This window comes from Pleurodeles waltl, chromosome 11 (assembly GCF_031143425.1).
Source record: "Pleurodeles waltl isolate 20211129_DDA chromosome 11, aPleWal1.hap1.20221129, whole genome shotgun sequence".
Classification (NCBI taxonomy): domain Eukaryota; kingdom Metazoa; phylum Chordata; class Amphibia; order Caudata; family Salamandridae; genus Pleurodeles; species Pleurodeles waltl.
The window spans coordinates 380,296,519-380,315,075 of record NC_090450.1 but is presented as its reverse complement, the minus strand read 5'-3'; the positions used below and the strand labels follow the sequence as shown (position 1 = coordinate 380,315,075).

General features: G+C 47.3%; 1 protein-coding gene across 2 annotated transcripts in view; it reads left to right on the top strand.

Moving 5' to 3' along the window:
- YEATS2 (YEATS domain containing 2) overlaps positions 1-18,557 on the top strand; it is a 1,667,962-nt gene that overhangs the window by 315,338 nt on the left and 1,334,067 nt on the right. For both annotated transcript variants that reach the window (XM_069213699.1, XM_069213698.1), the window contains exon 9: positions 14,414-14,458. In XM_069213699.1, the coding sequence (XP_069069800.1) occupies positions 14,414-14,458 (45 nt within the window). The remainder of the gene's footprint in view (positions 1-14,413; positions 14,459-18,557) is intronic.

The window sequence follows — 18,557 nt, the reverse complement described above, 5'->3', positions numbered from 1 at the left end:
CTTTTATGGCAGCCAAAATCTCTGTCTGGTTTGTCTGTTTTGGAACTCGAACAAGTTACTGCGGCCACAGTGGCAGCTGCCACTGCCGATTTTGCGGCTTCATCAGCCAAAGTATTCCCAGCAACGTGTATTCCAACGCGCTGGTGTCCAAGTGTATGCACAATATGGACTTTAGGAAGCGTTTCTTTCAGATACGCAACGTTCCCCCACAGCAATTTGTGTTTAATGGTATTTCCTTTGGAATCTCTGAACCCATTCAACCTCCAGTAGTGCAAATATTCATTGAAAGACTGAACACAGTAGTAGGAGTCACAGACCAGTAATGTAAATATCGCCGGATCCGCGTGTTCCCAGGCTAACAATAGAGCTTTCAGCTCAGCCAACTGTGCCGTACAATCCCCCAAGGTCTGTGTATAAGTATGTTGGGGGCAGAACTTCTCCCCCTCCATATAGCCGCTCACTACCGCACATGCAGCAGAATACTGTTGTCTAGTCCCAACCGCCGGTTGCGCAGAGCCATCGGTGTACATGGCCACTTGATATTGATCAATAGGCAAAGTGCCAGGGGGAACTGGGTACTCCATTTCATATTGAAGAAATTCTTGAGTCTGCAGTTTAGGGTCAAATATGTAATCTACATCAGTGGCTGTCAAAGACGTTGCCCATTGTATCCATCGTGGGTGTAAAGCTTTTGAATTAGGAGCACTCGCTTTTGTAACAGCCTCTAGGGCTGGAACCGGGGAAACGACAATGATGCGTTGGCCCTGGGCAATAGGTCGTTCTTTAATCACAGCCATCTGTACAGCAGTGAGAATTTTCTCAGTTTGTGAAAAACGTTGTTCTGCAGCCGAATACAAGTGAGACTTGTATGCTATCTGGACTGTCTCACCCTCATTAGAGGTGACATATGTAAATCCAACGGCACCAGGTATCACCCTAATGACTAGATGCGTTTTATTGTCCCGTGTGTGTAAATGCTTTACTGCTAAGAGATCGGATTGCAAATCTCGAAGAATATGTGTATGCTCAATCGTCCAAAATCTACTCGAAAAATTCAGGCGAATCAACTCGTATAATGGTTTTATATGTGTAGCATAATCAGGAATGTAAATTCTGCCAAAATTCAGAAATTCCAATAATGACTGGAGTTTCCGAACCGTATTAGGAGGTTGCAACTGAGCACATTTCTCCAAAAAATGTGGCACTAAGCTCTTGCCCTCATTCGACAACTCATATCCCAGGAAAATTACGCTGAGGAAGGCAATCTTCGATTTTTTAAAATTAAATTTGTTGCCAATTTCAGCAAATCCCACAACAATGCATGCTACCCGCCTTAGATGTTGCAGTAACTCATCGTCCGTCAGATATATATCATCAACATATGATAAAGCTTCAGGGTCCAACTCGTGCAAAATTTCAGTTACACGAGCCGAAAATAGTCCTGGGCTATTCTTATACCCCTGAGGCAGACGACAAAACTTTTTTTGAGAGCCAAATGCACTAAAGCTCGTATAGTCCCTACTTTCGGGCGCTATATTTTGGCAGAAGAATCCATTCGAGATATCTAATGTTGTTTTGTATTTCTTACGCACTATATTATTCATGAGCGCTGCGCTGTGTGAATTCTGTATTGCATATGTGCGTGTATGTCCATTTAAATGTCTGTAATCCACCACTATCCTATAAGAATGGTCCGGTTTTGCTACTGGAAATAAGGGATTATTCATCGGCGAGACACAGGGTTCAATTACTCCCTGGTACTCCAATTGTGTAAGAATTTTCCTTACCGATGCCCTTGCTTCAAATTTTATAGGATATTGCGGGTGTGGCTGAGGTTCGCCTTTTATCGGAATTACATGATAAGGTGAATGTCTATCCCACCCCACATTATTTCTATATAGGGCGGGGGCCTGTGCTAGAGCCCATGATTTACTATAGGACTCTACTAGTTCTCCCGGAACAAGTGGTGAGAATGAAGGTCTAATAACCTCCTCCCCAACTGGACAGTCACGAACAAAGTCAGGTGGCCAATCCTGTTCGGCCAGCAGAACGTCATACAATTTGACCACACGGTCCCAAAAGATGGCGTTTACAGTGCGTTCAATGTCCCCTTCTAATTGTAAAGTTACTGTATATACTCTATCGGGATCAGAGACCCGCATATCTGCTGTTTCGACTTGTATGAAGTTATCAGTTGCTTTCACCTCCAGATGCTCTAGAAGATTCCGGCTAACTATTGTGACCTCTGCCACGCTGTCTAACAGTGCTAACGCCCATGTCTTGTTCTTCAAGAGAACTCTCTTCTTGAGTGGCATGTCTAACTGAGACCGCCGCCACTTTCTTCTTTTTAAATTGCTGCTTTTGTTGGATCGGTTTCTCTTCTTGTTTGACAGAAACCTCAGTTGAGCGTTGTGACTCCTGTCTCGGTTTCACGTACTCTGTTCTCCGCTCTGACCGCCCACCTCTCTCATTTCTCTTTTCCGAGGAGTCCTGAAAGGAACGAGATTGGCGTGTATCAGTATATTGATATCTATCAGGCGTCTTCAAATTATCCCTATTCCTGAGATTATACCTATTCTGCGGGGTCTCCGGTTGCGGAGATTGTCCCCTATCTTTCTTAGGTGTCTGTTGTTTTTTCTCCCAGCACTTTTTAGTACCCTCAGGTTACTGTTGTTTAGTATTATCTTTACTATTCTTACCCTGTAATTGGGGTTTTTGCGGTCTAGCCCCAAGGCTATCATGACCGATACTTGAATATGTTTCAGCTATTATTCTCGGCAGTTCCCGCTCCTGATTAATTTGCGGAACGTCTCGAAGACACATACGCACGGCCAGCGCCACTGCCTCTCCCTTGAGATTACTCAAAATAATAGAAGAAACTGCAGCAAAATTGCCCATCAGCTGCATCCCTAAATCTAAGGCTGGGCAGCCCCATATTCATCTTGAATTTGTTTCAGCACTTGCAGTAGATTAGCCAATGTTGGTGTACCGTGTGCTGTAGTAGAGAGCGCGGCAAACACCGTGCCCCAGGTATTACAATGGTCCACAGTAGGAACCATTCCATACGGCAAACACATCGTCAATATTCTATGTTTATCCTGAGGTCCCCTATGGGGAAATACTGCTTCCAGCTTATTAATTTTTTGCGCCAGCCAAAATGGAGTTTCCTCACGTTTAGCTGGTACTTTACCCATAACTGAGTGTACAGTGGCCAGATTGATACCTGGAACCACAGCATGTGGGTGCGCCGGAGCAGCTTGCGCTGCATTAGTATTTAAAGTCTGCATCACAAATTGAACCAGTCTTCTGTATGTAGTTGCTAAGTCTATATATAAACGACGAACGTCAGCCACTGCCAAGTTAGCAATCGCAGGATATGGTGTGTATGTAGCCAATAAAGGCCAGGTAGGACCATCATTACTCAGTGGACCTAACCTAACTTGTGCTACTGTGTGTGGGAGGGCGCCATCAAGCCAATTATGGTGTTCTTGATAAGATAAAAGTATCTCTAAGTATGCATATGCCCTGTACTGTCCAGGGACATTCGCAATAGTGTATTCATGAAAAGTGTTTGTACCCTCATGAACGGCTGGAAACACGACCCAAGAATAAAAAAGCTCCGTTCTATAAGCTGCATGGGCGTCCACCACAAACGTGACCGGACCCCCCTGGTTCGTCAGACCATGTGCTATCAAATGTCCCGTGAGCGGTTGGCGCATATTAAGTGCTATGTTCACTACTTGAGGATTTGCCATTATAAAAATAGCACTAGGGCAGAGAAGGCACACCAATATCGGGGTTTTCCTTTCAAAGTTCAAGCTTGAACAACCGACCACTAAGTAATAGGATGCACCTACCCCGTGGTGGCGGAAATCCTCAGCCCCATGGACGTCTCCATTTACGGAACCGAGGAGTCAATATATATATATATGAGACCGAGAGAGTCAGCCGGACCCGAAAATTAGAGCCAGACCACTCGTTGGCGGTGCCATGTCGCGTGGGCTCTCATTATCCTAAATGAGGCTACTGGATTTCTAGGCAGCAGGATCGTTCACGGTGTGGGGGACTGAGTCTGACCCACTTGGAAGGACCTCTGTCACCCTAAACCCAGTTTTGCTCCGGCTAACTAGAAGTGCCTCATTTCTCCCAGGGGTAAGAGATGATTGGGAGCCGAGCGCATGACATCTTTGGAACTTCTCAGGGAAGTCGTGGTCACTCAGATCCAAACCAGCTCTCTCATTTACAGTATGATCTCATATACAAATGACAAAGGCAGTTTAAGTTTTATATAATGTTTTAATAAAACGACTGCATTTTAGATATTAAGGCGTGAGCCGGAATAACCAGAAACATACAACACAGTAGGATTGAAATAGTCACGAGGAGAGTGAAACATAAGAATAACGCTATCATGGTGTTAACAATTTCTACTCTCTCTCAGCTAGTACTATTTCGAGCACAGCATGTTAAGCTTCTAACTTGCATTTCAGATTCCCTGGGAAGACATCAACCCTCATACCTGAACAAAGGCCTGTGATCTGGTTCAGCACCTGCAACGAGGCAGTCAGCGTCTAGTTGTGGTTCCCTGGTCGGAATCTCCCTCTTGCATGTATTTGGACAAGGAAGTGTTTTATAACTAACATGTCAGCGTGATCACAAAATGTGGCTACGCAAGAACGCCAAAGACTAAACTCCTACCACGTCTATCGGCAATGTACCAGACTGTATCCTTGACTGAAGCACAGAGTGAACAGGAATGTGTTATTGAGAACTCCAGTGCTGAAGTAGGCTAAACAGTGTGATATAAAAAATAAAACAAGACCGTAGAACTGGTTATTTAAAAAATAAAAGTACGAAGCCGAATAAAAAGCATCTAGAGCAAAGTGCACAGAGGCTCTAAGCTGCGAGCAAAGGAATAACATACATCCAGGGCAAAGTGCACAAAGGCCTAAAGCCTGAAGCTAATGCGCAAAGGATACATAAAACTGACCACACTACACCCCCTTCTCCATTGAAGCCTGTGCCTTTTGGGCACCAATTTGACCTCTGCACCTGACCGGCCCTGAGCTGCTGGTGTGGTAACATTGGGGTTGCCCTGAACCCCCAACGGTGAGCTACGTTGGACCCAATTTTGAACCCTGTTGGTGGTTTACTTACCTGCAAAACTAACAAACACTTACCTCCCCCAGGAACTGTTGAAAATTGCACTATGTCCAGTTTTAAAATAGCTTATTGCCATTTGTGTGAAAACTGTATATGCTATTTTGCTAATTCAAAGTTCCTAAAGTTCCTAAGTGAAATACCTTTCATTTAAAGTATTTTGTGAATCTTGAACTTGTGGTTCTTAAAATAAACTAAGAAAATATATCTTTCTATATAAAAACCTATTGGCCTGGAATTGTCTTTTGAGTGTGTGTTCCTCATTTATTGCCTGTGTGTGTACAACAAATGCTTAACACTACCCTCTGATAAGCCTGCTGCTCGACCACACTACCACAAAATAGAGCATTAGAATTATCTCTTTTTGCCACTATCTTACCTCTAAGGGGAACCCTTGGACTCTGTGCATGCTATTTCTTACTTTGAAATACTACATACAGAGCCAACTTCCTACATATATTTATATATATATAGTGTACTTACCTCCAGTTGGGGGACTGCCTATAAGTAATCTAGTTCAGTGCTACTGTAATAAAGTACGTTCAGTTTTGTAACACTGTGTGGTTCCTTTCTTGTGAGATAAGTTACTGTGTGACTGCTATGGTATTGCAAGTGCTTTACACTGCTCCTAGATATGTAATGGCTGCTCATCCATGCATTTCTTGCTTTGAAATAGTGCATACAGAGCCAACTTCCTACATATATCCTTAGGCAATTAGAAAATAGCGTAGAAAGCAATAGGCATTGGTAAAAGCAATAGCAAGCAATGAGGGCCGGGGGCGGGGGGGATGGGCGATCACCACACCACACAATATACTAAGAAAGTGGAATGCGAAAAGCAGTCCCCCACCCAAGGATGTGGAATCAGAAGGGAGCTGGAGGAAGTAGGATCCCCAAAAAGTAAGTACCAGGGTGCCCCCCCCCCCAGCAACTAGGAGAGTAAAGTACCTGGTTTTCCCCAAACACCAAGGGAGGACTTTAGAAAAAGATTGTGCAAGACCCAGACAAGGTGGATCCTGACCGAAGAGGAACTGCAAAGTCCAGTTTGTGATGGAGTGTCCACTTGTGGAAGGAGCCTACCCTTCTGTGGATGAAGGACCAGGTCGACAGATGATGAAGGAAGTCAGCAGTGCAGCACATGAGCAGAAGAGGAGTTCCAGAAGTGGTGCAAGTGATGTCCCGCGTTGGTGATCGTGATGCAGGATGTTACTGTGCGGGAAAACCACCAACAAGCCTTGGCAAATGCAAGAGTCAGAGAAGGCAGTTTTGCAAGGCTGAAGAGGACCAACAAGGTCCAGGGGACTCCACCCAATAAGGGGAGTCCGGGGTGACTTTTGGCAGCTGGGAGAGTCACAAAAAGAGGAGAAAGGCCCCAGAAGCGACCCACGGTCAGCAGGCACAGGGGTCGCAATGACACCCACTCAGCACACCCGAAGAGGAGTCCCACGTCGCTGGAGCAGCAGGCAGGAGACTGCTTTGCAGGATGGATTGCTGGGGGGCAGGGCTACACGGAGTCTGAAGATCCCTTGGAGGAGGAACAAGGAAGCCTTGGTAGTTGCAAGAGTCGCGTGCACAGGGGTACTGTCCTGCAAGGAGAGGCAAGGGCTTACCGTCTCCCAAGTTGGGCAGCTTTTAGAGAGGATCAAGGGGACCACTCCAGACTACCAGCTGTAATGGAGGATGCATGCAGCTCCAGAGGAGAGAAGATCCATACAGCAGGTCGTCGTTGCAGTTGGTGCCTGCGAATGTAGGGGTGTGACTCCTTCATTCCAAGGGAGATTCCTTCTTACTTCTTGTGCAGGCTGAAGACTAGTGACCCTTAGAGGATGCACAGCCAGGAAAATGTTGCAGTAGCTGGAAGGAGCTGTATAAACAATATTGCTGAGCGAAGTCCTCGCTGAAGTTGAAGATTGTTGGTTCCTGGGAGGGTCCGAGTTGCAGTCCCAGTGGCCAGAAGATGAAGTAAATGAAGCAGAGGAGTCCTGCTGGAATCTTGCACATCGAATCTGAGGACCCACCTAAGAAGGAGACCCTAAATACCCCAGGAATGGGGATTGGTCACCTAGCAGGGTGACCACCTATCCAGGAGGGGGCTGCGACGTCAAATGCCTGACCTGGCATCTCAGATGCTCCCAGGAGCCTCTGCCCACCTTGGATTCAAGATGGCAGAATCAAGTGGCCACCTGGATGAGCTCTGGGCACCACCCTGGGGTGGGCCAAACCAGGAACTGGGGGTCCCTGGACTAGTGCAAAATGGTTTATGCAGGGAGGGCACCAAATATGCCCATCAAAGCATGCCAGTGGCTTGGGTAGGCTACCCCTCCCAAGCCATGTAACACTTATTTCCAAGGGAGAGGGTGTTACCTCCCTCTCTCACAGGAAATCCTTTTTTCTGCCATCCTCTGCCTGAGCTGGTCAAGCGGCAGCAGGAGGAGGGCAGAAACCTGTCTGGTAGCAGTGCAGGCTGCCTGGAAAACTCCATAAGACTAGTTGGAGCAATATTGGGGGTCCTCGAAGGAGTCCCCAGAGTGCATGGAATCATACAACGGGGTATGATTCCGTCATGTTTGATACCAAACTTGCCCAGGTTCGTAGTTACCATTATGTAGCTGGACAGAAGTAGTGATCTGTGTCCAGTACATAGGTAAAATGGCTTTCCCTCACTTAGGAGGTCCAGTGTAATGGAGCTGGCGTTCGTAGGGGTCCTTTGCTCATGCAGGGTGCCGTCACACACAGGTACCTACACTGCCCTCTGGGGTAGGAGGGCTTCCCATAGGGGTGGCTTAGTGGCCTGGTGCAGTGACCTGTAGTGAAAGAGTGCATGCAACTTTTCACGCAGGCTGCAATGGCAGGCCTGCAGACATATTTTGCATGGGATCCCGTGGATGGCACAATACATGCTGCAGCCCATGAGGAACCCCTGGTGCCCCAAATCCCTGGGTACCTAAGTACCATATACTGGGGACTCGTATACGGGCACCAGTATGTCAGTTGTGGGGTGTGCAACCAAATTTAGAGGGGGAGAGAGCACAGTCACTGGGGTCCTGGTTAGCAGGATCCCAGTAAACCCAGTCAAAACACAATAACAGCAGGCATGCCAAAAAGAGGGTACTTTTCCACAGTGATGTAGGATGTTGGCTCTGTATATACTATCTCAAAGTGAGAGATTGTGTGCACAATCCAAGGGTTCCCCTTAGAGGTTGATAGTGGCAAATTAGATCATTCTAATGCTCTATTTTGTGGTAGTGTGGTCGAGCAGTAGGATTATCAAAGGGTAGTGTTAAGCATTTGTTGTACACACAGGCAATAAATGAGGAACACACACTCAAAGACGTAACTCCAGGCCAATAGTTTTTATATAGAAAAATATATTTTCTTAATTTATTTTAGAACCACAAGATTCAAGATTTGAGGTAAGTATATAAAATGCAAGGTACTTCACACAGGTAAGTATAAAACTTTGATTCAAAACAGTAGTACACACAGTTTTAGTTAAAATGGCAATAAGCTATTTAAGTGGGCACTGCAAAAATCAACAGTTACTGTGGAAGTTCAGTTTGGTTAAGTTTTTCAAGTAAGTAAAGCACTTACACAGTTAGTCTCCTGGGCACAGGCAGCCCACCGTTGAGAGTTCAAGGCGACCCCAAAGTCACCGCACCAGCAACACGGGGCCTGTCAGGAGCAGAGCTCAAAGGAGGGCCCAAAACACATAGGTGGCTATGGAGATCAGGGGTGCTCCGGTTCCAGTCTGCTAGCAGGTAACGGCCTGCGTCCTCAGGGAGCAGACCGGGGAGGGGGGACACAAACAGGCACACAAAACACACCCTCAGCAGCACAGGGGCGGCCGGGTGCAGTGTGCTAAGTAGGCATCGGGTTTGCTTTTGAAAGCAATGGAGGGACCAAGGGGTCACTTAGGCGATGCAGGCAGGGCACAGGGGGGCTTCTCAAGGCCAGCCACCGACTGGGCTAGGAAGAGGGCTGCCTGCTGGTCACTCCTGCATTGGAAGGTGGTTCATCTCGGTCCTGGGGGCGGTGCAGTACTTTGTCCAGTCGTCGGGTTCCTTTGTTACCAGGCAGTCGCGGTCAGGGGGAGCCTCTGGATCCTCTCTGCAGGCGTCGCTGCAGGGGGGGGGGTCAACTTAGGTTACTCACGTTGTTGGAGTTCCCTGGGAGTTCTCTCTGCAGTGTTAGTTCTCTGGAGCTCGAGCAGGGGGCATCAGGTGCAGAGTGAGAGGTCTCACGCTTCCGGCGGCAAGAGTGTTCTTTGGAAGTTGCTAAAAAGTTGCAACGTTTTTGCTGTTTTTGAACAGTGCCGCTGTTCTCTGGAGTTTCTTGGTGCCTTCGGGTTCAGGGCAGTCCTCTGAGTCCTCAGAGGTCGCTGGTCCCTGTTGGATGCGCTGCTGTGCAGGTTCTTGAGTCTGGAGACAGGCCAGTAGGCCTGGGGCCAAGTCAGTTGCCGTCTCTGTCTTCTCTGCGGGGCTTTCAGGTCAGCAGTCCTTCTTTCAGGTTGCAGGAATCTGATTTCCTGGGTTCAGGGTCGACCCTAAATACTAAATTTAGGGGTGTGTTTAGGTCTGGGGGGCAGTAGCCAATGGCTACTGTCCTGGAGGGTGGCTACACCCTGTTTGTGCCTCCTCCCTCAGGGGAGGGGGGCACATCCCTATTCCTATTGGGGGAATCCTCCAATCTCAAGATGGAGGATTTCTAAAGGCAGGAGTCACCTCAGCTCAGGTCACCTTAGCGGCTATCGTGACTGGTGGGTGGCTCCTCCATTTTTTTCCTCATTCTCTCCTCCAGCCTTGCCGCCAAAAGTGGGGGGCAGTGGCCGGAGGGGAGGGCATCTCCACTAGTTGGGATGCCCTGGGGTGCTGTAACAAAAGGCATGAGCCTTTGAGGCTCACCGCCAGGGGTTACAGTTCCTGCAGGGGGAGGTGACCTCCACCCAGTACAGGCTTTGTTCCTGGCCACAGAGTGACAAAGGCACTCAGCCCATGTGGCCAGAAACTCGTCTGATTGTGGCAGGCTGGTAGAAACTGGTTAGCCTAGCACTAGGACTCAGACTGGTATTCTGGGGGCATCTCTAAGATGCCCTGTGGGTGTATTTTGCAATAAATCCCACACTTGCATCAGTGTGCATTTATTGTGCTGAGAAATTTGATACCAAACTTCCCAGATTTCAGTGTAGCCATTATGGAACTGTGGAGTTCGTATTTGACAGACTCCCAGAACATAGTCTCTTTATGGCTACCCTGCACTTAGTGTCTAAGGTTTTGCTTAGACACTGTAGGGGCTCATGCACGTATGCCCTCACCTATGGTTTTTTTCACCCTGCCTTAGGGCTGTAAGGCCTGCTAGAGGGGTGACTTCCCTATGCCACAGGCAGTGAGAGGTGTGCATGGCCCTCTGAGGGGAATGCCATTGCGACTTAGTCATTTTCTCCCCACCAGCACACACAAGCTGTGAGGCAATGTGCATGTGCTAATTGAGGGGTCCCGAGGGAGGCATAAGACATGCTGCAGCCCTTAGAGATCTTCCCTGACAACAGGGCCCTTGGTACCAGGGGTACCATTTACAAGGGACTTATCTGTGTGACAGGGCTGTGCCAATTATGGGAACAAAGGTACAGCTTAGGGAAAGAACACTGGTGCTGGGGCCTGGTTAGCAGGGTCTCAGCACACTTTCAATCATAACTGGCATCAACAAAAGGCAAAAAGTCAGGGGGTAACCATGCCAAGGAAGGCATTTCCTTACAAATGACTTCTTGCATCGCCATAGTTCCCCATGCCAGACTAGACATGCGTCCCCTATACCAGTGTCTGTGTCACCATTGGATTTCAGTCACAGGGTCACCTGGAAGATTTAGTATTGTTAGACCACCAAACTCACCATTCTTTGCAGCGATGGAACACCAGCAACCTCCCGAAGGGATGGCCTTTTCTAGACCCTGTTTCTCACATCACATTGACCACAGACTCATCACAGACGGGTTGGTTGCTCACCTATTAATTATTTTCACCACAGCAGATAATTTAAAATGTCCAAACTTTTCATCCAGGTATTCACACCCACTATCCAAGAGCAACGCTCTATGGATGAGTTGGTCAGGGAGATTTGCCTATGCTTTTCCACCTCTCACTCTCATTTCTTTTCTATTTTGGTGGATCAGGATCTCTCACCATTATCCTTGTCTCTCCCACCTGGTTGCGCCAGCTTTCGTTCACCACACTCCTAGATCTTTCAGTAGTCACACACAAGACGCTCCCTGACAGGCCAGAACTTGTCACCCAGAAATAAGGACAAATCAGGCATCCAGACCCCAAGTCAATCAACCTTGCAGTTTGGCTCCTGAGGTCATAGAGTTTGGTTAACTAGGTTTACTTGCAGAATGTATGAACGTTCCCGAGAAAGCACGCAGACCGACAACTAGAGGCTGTTATGCTGCAAAAGGGAAATGTTTTGTTTGCTACTGCCAACCAAAACACATTAATCCCTGTCAAAGCCACAGCACAAGACATTATTTGCTACCTACTCATTTGCAGAAGCCAAGTTTTACTTATGCTTCTGTTTGCCACCATCTTGCAGCTATAGCTTCATATCTTCAAAATAGGGAACACATTTCCTTATTTATAATTCCAATAATAAAGGTTGTCATGGAAGGACTTAAATGAGTTTTACCACCTTGGGTGCCTCCAGCCCCCTCGTGGAACCTTAACATTGTACTCACCAGATTCATGACTCCCCCATTCGAATTACTTCACTCATGTCCACTTCAATTTCTTTCATGGAAGGTGGTTTTCTTAGTCACCGTCACATCACTCAGATGTGTACGTGCGCTCCGGGCACTAACCTTAGAAGAACCTTTCTTCCAAATTCATAGATAAAGTAGTTCTTTGCTCTAGTCCTAAGTTAATACTGAAAGTGGTTTAATAGTTTCTTCTCAATCAGTCTATTGAGCTCCCAGTTTTCTTCCCACAACCAGATTCGGTGCAGAAGGAACCCTTCATACATTAGATGTCAAAAGGGTTCAGAACTAAAGACTTTAGGAAAATCAAACAACTTTTATAGTCTTTTCCCCACCTCATGCAGGCAACCCAATTTCCAAATCCAGCATAGCCAGATGGAGAGTCACATCTATGCAAACTTTCTACATTAACGCCAAAAGACCTTCACCCGATTCTCCCAGAGCACACACTATTCGGAAAAAGGGAGCTGCTATGGCCTTCCTTGGAAATAATCTCATAGCACGCACGCAAGCAAGCTAGTGTAGGTCAGGCAGTGCTACGCACACTTTCCCAATCAAGTGCAACTCCTACAGGCTAGCCACCGCTTGTATGGAGGAACTGCTTTACAGTCTATGCAGAGCATAGTAGATGACCGTCATAGATGAGGCCCTTCATAGATGAGGCCATCGTAGACTAGGCCATACTAGACAAGTCCAAAAAGAAGTAATAGCTGAAGAACTGAGCAGAGCTCAGGGAGACTTCCTTCACACAATGTGGAGTAGAAAATCTGAGGGAATCAGCCTCTGTTGGGAGTGTTGTCGCCTGATTAGTTATAGTTCATTTGGTCCTTTATTTAAAAAGGACATTCATAGGTTATTAAACTGACTCCTTCATTGCCATTATAGCCTACAATAGTTATATATATTTGTTTATTAAGTTACAGTGGGACTCCCACTTTGACGACAGGGAATGATTCAAGAATGTGAATCTATGAAAGATTCCAATACTGGAGAGCTGCAGTTACAGGTAATTAACTTATTTTCACCTTGTGACTCAAACCACTTCTTTGGGGAAAAACAACTTGCACCACTCCGGACCCAACACTAAATGGCAGGAGTATGCAGAGCATGTGAATCTACAGTACTACAGAAGCTTACAGGGTAAGTAACCTGATCCTTTTTAAATGCCACCCTACTACCTCCCTCCCAACTCCTTGAAAGCAGTGAAGTGGAACTCCGTTTGGCTGGAGTTTCTGAAAGCTGCAAGACTAAAAATTAGGCAAATTCCAAAATTGACCCTTGAAGAAAAAGTTCTAGCTGTGGAAATGTTGAAGCAGCATTCATTAAATCCAGGATGCAGAAATGTAACCTGTTATCATCCCCGTCACCACCTATTTTATGCCCCCAAGACTCTGCTGTGCACTTAGCGCCATGTGGTGACTGTAGCTGTTCCTTTACAGTTCACAAGACATCGAGGAACAGGACCTGCAAGAAAAGTAGGAGCCATACAAGATAAATTGCTTCGTGCTCCGGCTCCACGAATGATCTACTGAACCACTAGGCCATTAAGCTGCCACACCACCTGGCTTTTTCCCCTCACTATCTGTCTCCCATACTTTGTTTGCTCATTCTCACGGTCACAGGAAGCCGCAGTGGATCGCCATTGCTGCTGCTGAGCTGTTGCCCAGAGTGCCGAAGTCAGCTCCCCCCAGAAGGTTTCTGTGAGCACCGGTGGTGAGGCACTGCCTTCACCGCCACCATCTCTTCATCTGCAAGTCATCCTAGTGGGCATCTATAATGAGCATGACAATGATGTAAATCCCAGCACCCTTTTGGATTAGTCACTAAATTCTGGTTTCTTTTGTGTTCCACTGTTTTCAGTCAGGAAATCCGTGTGATTTTGTTTCCAGTTTTGGGAAATTTGGAATAATTTTCTGAATGTTACTGTGACTGTAGTGAACATTGTATTGTATGTAATATAAATTAATTTTACTGTTCAGGTGGATGTTTAGGTTGCATAAAGAACAGTTGCTTTTCAGGTGTTTTGTTTTTGGTTGAAAGTTAAGGCCAGTTCATGACCATGAAGAAGGTGTCCGCTGTTTGTCATGCTCATAGAGGTCATTTTACTGTTAGACATCCAAGTGGCAGAGCAATAAAAAAAAAAAAGTTTGGTAAGTGGACGGAAAGCAAGATGCAGCCCAGCATATGTCCCATAAATTGTTGGTTTGAAAGTGATTTGAGACGTAGAAGTCTTGCATAAATGTCTTGTGAGTTTTTTAGTATTTCTAGGAAATTGTCTTATGGTGGAATTATCTGTAATAGTCCTGTTATTTCTTTCCGCTGAATATTCTTATACGAGGTAAGTTTAATTGTGTATTATTTGGTTAAATTGCTAAAAAGCCTAATTTAATTGAATAAACCTATTCTTGCAAACTTTTTCATGCGATGTGATGAGAGTTGGGGTGCCTTTTAACAGTTTTCTTGTAGTAGGCACATTCTAAATTTGCTATTTTAATTGACTTTCCTTAACAGTTGGACAGGACCTATACTGGATTGCAGAACCTTGGAGCTGAAACGGTATGCTTGTGTCGTGTACTGTTTTATTTGTATTTTTATTTTATTTTTTACACACATGGCCCAGCACAGATAATTGCTGAGTTGATGTAGTTTGGAGGTAAGGAGGGGGGAGGTGGGGGCATGGGTGATGTTGACAGGTTGAGCTCATCCTCCTACTCTAATACATTGAGCCATGGCTAGCAAATTGGAACACCAGTTTACAGGTAAATGAGTGGGTGCTGAAAATCTGTTCATTTACATTGAAGTCTGTTTGTGATGTTATATGTTTTTCTTAGGACATTGTTTTTTCCACTAATCAGACAATGTGAAGCAGCTGCTTGCATCAGGATATAATGTGACCTATCAGGAATCAGGGTAGTTGGCAAGTAGAGAAAGCAGTGCTGAAGGTATTGAATGAGGCTCTGAATTTAATGTCCGCTCTGATAAGTTGCCCACTATGACGACTTTGTCCAAACTGAGCCTTCCATTACTTGTTACTCTGTCACTAAGCCAATGTTGTATCTCATCTCTTAAACTGAGAGAAGTTCCATCACTGCCTTTGTAGTAAGTAGGTTGGTGCACTTGAGTGTCACTAGCAATCGAGACCTGAGGAGTCGTGCTAGGGGAGGTTCATGTGCCAAGACATTCATACAGAGACCGATTAAAAAAATAATAGGTACCCAGGGCATTTTGGTTCCAGGGGATCCCTATGGGCTGCAGCACTTATTCTCTTATTCTGCAACCCATAGGGAGCCCATGCAAAGGGTTCAGCAAGCCTGGCATTGCAGTCTGCATGCACCTGATTTCACTTCAGGTCACTGCACCAGGTCACCATAAGTCACCCCTATGGCAGGCCCTCTCAACCCAGAGGGCAGGGTGCAGGTACCTGTGTGAGGGCACCCCTCCACTAGCAGAGGTGCCCCCACAAACTCCAGCACCATTTTACTGGACTTCACGAGTGCAGGGACGCCATTTTATATATGTACTGGACATAGGTCACTGCTATAGTATTACAGGGCTTCTCGGGCAGCCCAGCTGCTGCCACCCCTCAGACAGGTTTCTGCCCTCCTAATGCTTGATCTGATCAAGCCCAGGAAGGCAGAACAAAGGATTTCCTTTGGGAGAGGGAGGTAACATCCTCTCCCTTTGGAAATAGGTGTGACTGGCTTGGGAGGGGTAGCCTCCCAAGCCACTGGTTTGCTTTGAAGGGCACATTTGGTGCCCTCGTGCATAAACCAGTCCACACCGGTTCAGGGACCCCCAGTCCCTGATCTGGCGTGAAACTGGACAATGGAAAGGTGAAGTGACCACTCCCCTGTCCATCACCACCCCAGGGTTGGGGCCCAGAGCTTCTCCAGGTGGCCACTTGATTCTGCCATCTTGAATCCAAGTTGGGCAGAGGCTTTTGATGTCAGAGCCCCCTCCTGATAGGTGCTTACCTGGTTAGGTGACCAGTCCCCCTTTCAGGTCTATATAGGGTCTCGCTCTTTGGGTGGGTCCTCAGATTAGGCTGTGAGATTTCAGCAGGACTCCTCTACAATCTTTACTTCGACTTCTGGCCTCCGGAACTGGGACTGGACCCTCCAGGAACCCACAAGCTGCAGATTCACGAGGAAGACTCTTCTGCAACATTGTATCCAGAGTTCCTGCCAGCTTTGCAACAGTTTCCTCACTGTGCATCCTCAGAAACCAGCAACTCTTCGTCCTGCAGAAGAAGAAAAAAACAAATCTCCCTTGGAGTGAAGGAGTCACTTCCCTGCAACCACAGACACCTACAACAAGCGACGACCAGCTGCATGGATCCCCTCCCCTGCTGAGCTGCATGGATCCTGCATCACGGGTGGTGGTCCAGAGTAGTCCTCTTGGTCCTCTCTGCCAGCTGTCCAACTTTGGTGGAGATAAGCCTTTGCCTTCCCACGCAGGGTAGCACCCCGTGCATTTGTTCTCTTGCAGGCTTGTTTGCGTCTCATCCAAGGGATCTTGAGGCGATGTGCTGCTCCAGTCCCCAGCCCTCCTTCTTGCAAATCCCAGCCTCCTGCGTGGTTCTCCTGCAGCATTGTAGGAGGCTGGCCTGGTTTGTAGTGGGTACCTTGGGTACTTACACCTTATTAGTGAAATGTAGTAGTGTTCTAGCAGCTTAGAAACTGTTGCCGTTGCTGGCTGGAGATGAAGTTGCAGAGGAAAAGTATCCCTTGTGGATACTTTGTTGCTGTTACAGCGGTACCTAGAGCAGGCTGCGATTGATCCGAGGCCAGAGGATGAAGTAGTAGTTGCAGAGGATTCCTGAAGGAAACTTGCAAGCAGAATCTGAAGAGAACCCCCAGGAGAGACCCTAAATAGCCCTGAGAGGGGGATTGGCTACCTTATCAGGTATGGAACACCTTATCAGGTATGGAACTATCAGGAGGGGTCTCGGACGTCACCTGCTGGCACTGGCCACTCAGAGCCCTCCAGAGTGCCCCCACACCTTGCAAAGCAAGATGGCTGTCTGGGACACACTGGAGGAGCTCTGGGCACCACCCCTAGGGTGGTGATGGACAGGGGAGTGGTCACTCCCCTTTCCTTTGTTCAATTTCGCGCCAGAGCATGGGACAAGGGGTCCCTGAACCGGTGAAGACTGGCTTATGCAAGTAGGGCACCATCTGTGCCCTTCAAAGCATTTCCAGAGGCTGGGGGAGGCTACCCTTCCCCAGCTTGTAACATCTATTTCCAAAGGGAGAGGGTGTAACACCCTGCTCTCAGAGGAAATGCTTTGTTCTGCCTTCCTGGGACTGAGCTTCTCAGACACCAGGCGGGCAGAATCCTTGTCTGTGAGGTGGCAGCAGCTGTAGCTGCAGTGCAGGCCTCAGAGAGCTGGTTTGGCAGTACTTGGGGGTCCATGGTGGAGCCCCCAGGAAGCATCGAATTGGCTCCCCAATAACAGATTTGGAATGGGGGGGACTATTCCATGATGTTAGACATGTTACATGGCCATATTCGAGTTACCATTGTGAAGCTACATATAGATATTGACCTAAATGTAGTGCACACGTGTAATGGCGTCCCCGCACTCACAAAGTCCCGGGAAATGGCCCTGAACTATGTGGGGGCACCTTTGCTAGTGCACTTTGCACCTAACCTTCAGCAAGTGAAGGTTAGACATATAGGTGACTTATAAGTTACTTAAGTGCAGTGAAAATGACTGTGAAATAACATGTGCGTTAATTCACGCAGGCTGCAATGGCAGGCCTGTGCATGGGTTTGTCTGAGCTATCTATGGGTGGCAAAAGAAATGCTGCAGCCCATATGGATCTCCTGGAACCCCAATGCCCTGGTTACCTATGTACCATAGTAGGGACTTATAAGGGGGGTCCAGTGTGCCAATTGAAATTGGTAAATGAATTCACTAGCCTACAGTGACAAATTTAAAAGCAGAAAGAGCATAAGCACTGAGGTTCTGATTAGCAGAGCCTCAGTGACAGTCAAGCACTATACAGACACACACATTAGGCCATAAACTATGAGCACTGGGGTCCTGACCAGCAGGATCCCAGTGAGATAGACAAAAACATACTGACATACAGGTAAAAATGGGGGTAACATGCAAAGGAAGATGGTATTTTCCTACAGGCATGGGATCCACTTTTGTACTGCTGCGTGGGCTTCTTCTGTGACTTCTGTGTCCCCGTCCTGTGGGACTTCTGTGGTTTCTGCCTCTCATCCTGTGAACTCTCTGCGATGGTGAGGGTCCCCTGTGATTCCCCTTCCTGGGTTGAGCCCTCCTGGGCCTTGCTGGTCCCCGGCAGCACCTCTTTTCCACTAAACGCGAGTTTGCCTCCTGCACCGACACCCATCTGCAATCTTCCTTCAGGCGTGGAACATCTTCTGCATCCATCTGGAACTCTTTACCGGCTCCTGGGCTGCAGTGCTGACCTGTTCTTCAGAACGGTTGACCAACTCCTGCATCCACAGCTGGGAAGGTAGTACTTCCTACTCCTCCTGGACTCCACTGTGACTCTGGGACTTGGTCTCCTCTCTCCACAGGTGGTCTTTCTTCAGGAATCCACCACTGGTTTTCTTGCAGTGTTCTCTGGGTGTCTTCTTTTTCTTCTCTTCCTCTTTTTGAGTGGTTTGGGGAAAA